The 6,868-nt window shown below is 51.0% G+C and overlaps 1 protein-coding gene across 1 annotated transcript; it reads left to right on the top strand.

The window, feature by feature from the left end:
• The first annotated feature begins 5,481 nt into the window (after window positions 1-5,481).
• Window positions 5,482-6,638, top strand: LOC144122090 (histone H1-like). The gene has a single exon (XM_077655612.1). The coding sequence runs from the start codon at window positions 5,575-5,577 to the stop codon at window positions 6,145-6,147; it is 573 nt and encodes a 190-aa protein (XP_077511738.1). The 5' UTR covers window positions 5,482-5,574; the 3' UTR covers window positions 6,148-6,638.
• The last annotated feature ends 230 nt before the right edge of the window (window positions 6,639-6,868 follow it).

The raw sequence follows: 6,868 nt of genomic DNA, 5'->3' as shown, positions 1-6,868 counted from the left end.
TGTCGCTTCCTTCAGGCAGGATTCTGCCAGCTCAAGTATGCGACACCTCCAGCCTGTCCTTGCTGCTAGAAGAACTCGAGATAGGCTTGCATAATATACCTGAGGTGACGAAAGAGTCGAAACATACTAAAGTATTGCAGTTTGTCGGTTCACTGCTTGCAGACCTCATTGAGGACAGTGATACGACGAAAGAACAGTCTTCTTTGCTGAAATTTCTGGTTGAGCAGATAGAGCTTCTCCTCGCGAAACAGCATGTGTATAGCGCAGAGCTGCTGGTATTCGCCAGTATTTTGAATTCAATTTCTCCTCACGCATATCACTTCACAAGAGCTGCATCAAGAATCATTCTGCCCCATCCTTCCACACTGCGCCGTGTTTGCTCAAATTACAAAGCTGACCCTCTTGTGGAGCAAAATCAACCGCACTGTCTCTCCTACATCCGAGAACGAGTCAAATCAATGAAAGACCACGAGAAGACAGTGACCCTGATGATCGATGAGATCCACATAAAACCATACTTCGACTACAAAGGGGGCACAATAGTAGGATCGTCGGTTCATTCAACGGAACCAGCAACAACAGCCCATGTGTTCATGGTACAATCACTCCTTTCTGCAAACAAGGACGTCATTCACATATTACCTGTGAGCAAACTGAGCGCAGAAATTTTGCACGAGCATGCTAAGAACATAATCATTAATGTTGAGAAAATGGGGCTCAAAATTATCGCTGTGATAACGGACAACAATGCTCTGAACCGCAAGATGATGTCGTTATTTGCTACAAGTCCTCAGGTGAGCATTGTCTATCCCCATCCAGCCGATAACGCTCGCCCTCTTTTCTACGTGGTCGATCCTGTGCATCTCTTGAAGTGCATTAGGAACAATTGGATTAACCAGAAAAACCCTGGAACATGCCTCTATTTCCCTGAAATGGACTTGAGTGGAGCAATGCCCGAAGGGCCTCCTCGTATGAAAGCTGCTTCTTTCGCAGCTGTGCGGCAGCTTTATTCTTCAGAGAAGACGTCGCTTGTGAAGGCTGCTTACAGACTGAACGCAAAAGCCGTGAATCCAACCTCAATGGAGCGGCAAAATGTAAAGCTCGCTCTCGACGTCATTAATCAGTTTGTTTCAAATGCCCTCAGGACACATGGTTCCGCGTTCAAGATTCCTCAAGCTGAGTCGACTGCTCTTTTCATTGACGTTATCCTCACATGGTGGCAAATAGTCAATGTTAAGACCCCTTGCAAAGGCCAGAGGCTAAGGGACAGCATGCAAGACCCTGTAAGGTCTGTTGATGACACACAGTTAGCTTTCCTGAGCGGCGTTGTGGACTGGTTGGACGCTTGGGCAAGAATAAACATCACCAGTGGCTCGCTGACGAAAGAGACTCACAGTGCTTTGCGACTGACATGCTATTCTCTGGTAGAACTCTCGCGCTACTGCTTAGAAGAACTTCACTTCAAGTACGTACTGCTGGGCAAATTTCAGACGGATGCGCTAGAAGACCGGTTCGGCCGTTACCGCCAGCTGGCAGGATCACAGTACCACATTTCCGTGCGTCAGCTCTACGAATGTGAGAAGAAGCTTCGTCTTCAAAAACTTTTGACATTTCCACGCGAGGAAACAGAGTTTGAAGACGTAAGTGAGGATCTTGTCCCATGCAACTTTTCTGTGGCTGTCAGCGACGACGATATTACACACGCCCACTCTGACATGGATGCTATTGTCTACATTGCAGGATACGCTGCTCATGCTGCTTTAAAGAAGCTTTCATGTTCTGCTTGCTTCAGCACATTGGTGATTGAAAATCGAGAGATCGAAGCGGAAAATACTGCCATGATAGCTAACCTGTCGAGAGGAGGGCTGAAGTTTCCCCAGCCATGCACAGTTCACATGGTACTGATGACTAAACTAGTTGCAGAGAAGTTGTCTTTTGGAGCAACCGCGGAAGATTTTCTCTCCTGTAGAAATCAACGTGGTGTCGTGATTTCACAGACGATTTCCCTCCTGGACGAACACGACATTGAGACATGTGAAAATGGCCACACTGCACAAACTCTCCTGCGCTTGGTAGTACGCGTTGCAACCAACGTTGTTCTAAACAACTTTTGCAAACTAAGAAATGATGCCATACAAGACAATGCGCAGCAGAAGGCCGCAGCCCGGAAAGCAGCAACGCTTAAGAAGAAGTAAGTTTTATTCCCAAGCAATAAAAATGCTTTGCGCACACTTCATTGCTGGTGTCTCGTCGTTTTTTATTGTAAGGGTCAGATTAGCTGTACAAATACTCAACAGCGCAACATTATTGTGAGTGTCATTATTGCTGTGTGTGAAAGCTTTAAGCAAAACACAATACAGAATAAAACTAACACAATGCGCAGTAGACGGTGTTTTTTTTTTCAATGTTCACGAACTTCTACTTTAACAACTAGATATACGCATGTGCGGTCTGTGCGGATGGATTTTACCGCACGGCAGACATCATGTACGTGATAGAACCTAATAATTAGATGATTAATTGAAATTAACTAATCAATTTTTTATTATAATGACCAATAATGCGAAATTGGCGGCCGTATGCTAAATTGTTTATTATAAAAAACTGTATTAGCAGCTCGAACTTTCTTGACAATAAGGTGTTCTGCAATAAAAAAAATATATAAAGCAGATAAAATGATAGCCTAAGGCGCGCACAAACTAGCGAATTTCTTTTCTGCAGCAACGACAAAAATGAAAATGAAGGAATCACTTATAAGGCAGCTACGTACGGCAGTACCCGAATAGTGCAGACGGGCGCGGCGCGCTGAAATCGCGGAGCGCGGGGCCTGCACGGTCCCTTGGCGTGACGTCACGCGGCCGGTGGAGAGGCCTTAGCATTGAGAGGGTGTTGGCTAGACCAAGGGAAGGCGAAAACAGGGGTGAAAGGGAACGGGTTCTGAATGCGCACCGAGGGATCGCAGCGACACTGTGTTAGCACAGAGCACAGACCACACAAAGTACAGAAGCAGGTGAAGACAAAAGGTTTGTGAGAAACAGGTGTGACAAAATAGGGGCGGGAAAGGAGGATCTAGAAGCAGGAGCGGACAAGAAGGGTTAAAGTGCACAGGGAACAGGTGCGGGAAGTCAAATCGAAGAAATTATAAAACGCAATGAGTCAACTATGTGAGGTGAATAGGCGGGTGAAAATGAGGCAGGAGATCGATAAAAGGACTGCGAGAGGAAAAAAATGTACCAAAAATAGACACGTTGAAAGACAGCGAAAAGAGCAGCGGTGGGGGAATAAGAGCGGGAGGAGGGGATTAAATTGCTCAGGGAACAAACGCTGGGAGGCAAGTCACAATCACCATAAATCTCAACAATGCGAGAGAAAAAGGCAGCAGGGGGGGGGGGGGGGGAAGCACGGCAGCGAGCGGGACAAGATGCTGGAAAACACAGTAAGAAAGCGACAATAAATAAAACTGGCAATAGATGAGCAATGAACTAGCAATAACCGAAACAATAGTGGGGTAACAGGAGCGGAGGAGGAGCGACCACGTGTTAACACAGACAAAGGAGACACACAAAAACACGCTAGGGCAGATCAAAATAAAACAAGAAATGTGATCAAGGCGGGGTTTTAGGAGCGCCGGTAGCAGGAATTGTTAGAAAGTGGCAACCACGTGCTAGGACAAAGGCGACACGCGAAAAAAAAGAAAAAAAAAACGCTAGAGCAAGTCAAAATAAAGCGCCGGAGGTGAGCGCATCGCCAGCATCAACGGCTGCCGCGCTCTATCGCGGTCGCAACGCGCAATGATCCTCCGTGCGCGCATCGGCTGCGTGTGGCCCGGGGACCGACGGGTGCGTCACGGACTCGCGACGAGTGAAGTGTGTGATGGATGCGGTGCAGTGGAGACACTGGAGCACCTGCTCCTTCGCTGTACCGCGTTCTCTGATGCTCGTCGCGATATGCTCGCGGCCTAGAGAGAGCTGGGCCTACTCCCGGACTCGCTCAAGACACTACTGTGGCCGCAGGGCAGTGCGCGCACCCGTGAGCGAACAATGGTGAGCCTCTGTGCATTCTTCGAACACACGGGCTTGACGTCCCGTCTGTTCTGCGCCAGGTAGTGATGCGCTGTGACGGAACGCTGACCGCTTAACAGCTGGGCGCCCCACCCCAGCTGTTGTGTGCAAAGTGTTGTGCGCGTTTTTTTTATTTTTTCTTCTTTGACTGTACGCGCGCACGCCCTGGACAACTTTATTTGGACTCTGTAAATAGTGTAAATATGGCTACTCCCTATGTCCTTTCTTGCTATCCCCTCCTCTTTCGTTTCTATTCTGCATACTGCCTCCTATCCTTTATTTCCGCTGCCCCAGCTCAGGTGCCACCGATACAGTGATGGCAGTTGCCGGGGTGAGCAAAAATCTTTTAACTTCCTTTTTATTATATTTTTTGATTAAACACTTACAACCACGGGACAACACAGTACCCTGACGCAAGCTCCACGCACCGAAGCCGGCTTTCCCTTATTGACAGAACCGGTTTAGAACCTTACCACAGAAAACTTCCGCCACGATGGGGCGTTGGGAGGATGCAGGGTGGGGGAGCTCGCGGGAAGAGCGCGCTCTACGAAAGGGCCGCGAACAAACATGGGCGAGATTTTGTGTTTCCGGGCCGGCGTTCTGTCGCTCTAGGACGACTCGCGCTGCAGCCAGCGCATCGGCTGCACCGGATTTGAAATCCAGGGGACGTGAGCCACGCACCGGTGTTCGAACCAAGCCGATGGGACGTTTTTTTAGTCCGCTGCGGACCCGCAAACATCGCTGCGACTGCGACGCGGATGCGGCCTGCGCTGTTTGAAAGCCGTCCAGGACTTTTCTCGGACCGCAAGACCTACTCCGGTGTTACCGGACCGTAGCCCTTGACTGTCGGTAAATGTTTCACTTATCTATGTTGGGCGCAAGAACGAAATTCCCTCCGAAACGGACTCGAACTGCGACTCAAGAAGCACAAGGTGGCCGCGCGATAGCCACAAATTTCGGCCTCTCGTGGGCGCTTCCGGACAACCTTCAGCCTAATTTTTACGCAGTGTTTACCTTGTATATTGAACTGTGGATATACGTCATCGTATACAGCTCGAGTGAGAATTAAGCACCGAAATCCGGGCCCCAGCAACCGGGTACGAACTTGCCAGCGATAGGTATCAGTATGGTATGGCTGCAGTTTTGCGCGTGTAGATTTGGGACCCGTCGTAGTTTATGCTCGATTTTTGCGTTAGCGGAAAGCCAAGGGTCAGGGGCATCATCATATTGTTGTCAAGTTTGTGCGATAAAGTTCTTTGTGCGTTAATTTTGCCTCGAAATTGTAGACGCGTTCGCAGCACCAACGTTTTCAGCATCGTAGGGACCCGCGTACGGCGTAGCTGATTGGCTAGTCGGCAGCGCTGTGCGGGCCAATGGGGGGTTAGCGCGCTTTTTCCACGGCGGCGCTTTTTCCGCGTGATCGCCGGCTCTTCGCTCAGTTGCTTTTTCGCAGCGGTGTGTGGTGGTCGCATTTTCGCCCGTTCTTGCATCTTTTCTTCGTTCACTAAACGACATGGCCGAGGAGACTAGCACGGCAGCTCCCGCAGCCGCACCGGCGGCGCCCACCAGCCCCAAGAAGAAGGCACCACGCAGCTCGGGCAAGCCCCGTCCGGCGGCCAGCCACCCCAAGGTGTCGGCCATGGTGACCGCTTCCATCGGCGCGCTGAAGGAGCGCGGCGGCTCCTCGCTGCAGGCCATCAAGAAGCACATGGCGGCCACCTACAAGGTGGACGTGGAGAAGCTGTCGCCATTCATCCGCAAGTACCTCAAGTCGGCCGTGGCTGCGGGCGCGCTGGTCCAGACCAAGGGTAAGGGCGCCAGCGGCTCCTTCAAGCTGGCCAACAAGGGCGCTGCCGCGGCCGAGAAGAAGCCGGCCAAGAAGGCCGCCAAGAAGCCACGCGCCAAGAAGCCCAAGGCTGCTGCCGCGGGTGCCGCCAAGAAGGCTTCGCCCAAGAAGGCGCCCAAAAAGCCCAAGGCCGCGCCAGCCAAGAAGCCCAAGGCAGAGAAGAAGGCTTCGCTGCCGAAGAAACCCAAGAAGCCGGCGGCCAAGAAGGCAGCCACCCCCAAGAAGGCCGCTAAGAAGTGAGCTGCTCCGAGCCGGCTCCCCCCACGCACAACGGCCCTCTTTAGGGCCAACCAGCCGTCTGCCATGGCGGAAACGCGTGCCACACGCGGTGCTCCCTGAACCCGTTGTCCCTCTCGTTATTGCGCACCGATTTGTCAGCAAGGCAGCACTCGCTGCCGATCCAGGAAAATTCCGAGTCCGCGTTCGTCGCCTTCGCTGTCCGTCCTACGTGCAAAGTGGCGAAGCCGCCCTGCTAGCTGGAACACGAGTGCCTCTTTTCCCGCCCATTTCTGTTCATGTCGGCAAGGAGCCAACTAAGTTCGGGTGCGCACGTTTTGTACCATTTCTGGGCCGCTCTCAAACGGCGTAGAGCGGGCACCCCTGGGCAACATGGTCTATCAAGGTTTGTTGACATCACACATGCTTTTCACGAGACTCGCGCTGCCAGTTGGCAGAAATATAAATGCGTGCATTTTGCCCACATTAACATTCCCTGTGGCATACAACCAGAAGTTTTGTCTGTATCACTGGCCCCTTTTGAACACAACAGGGAAGCTGGACGTGTAGAAAAATGTGTCGTTTTTTGATGGCGGTTTAATTTAGTGGTTTTGTTATACAACAACAGGATTTGGCTCAAAGACTGCAGGGACAGCTTCTAGTGGGAGACATTTTCTTGGAAGGAGCAGCCCTTATATTTGGCATCCACCACTACACCTTTGCATATGACACGTCAATAACAACC

The sequence above is a fragment of the Amblyomma americanum genome, chromosome 2, assembly GCF_052857255.1.
Source record: "Amblyomma americanum isolate KBUSLIRL-KWMA chromosome 2, ASM5285725v1, whole genome shotgun sequence".
NCBI classification, from domain to species: domain Eukaryota; kingdom Metazoa; phylum Arthropoda; class Arachnida; order Ixodida; family Ixodidae; genus Amblyomma; species Amblyomma americanum.
The sequence above is the reverse complement of the archived record's forward strand: the minus strand, read 5'-3'. Positions and strand labels throughout refer to the sequence as shown.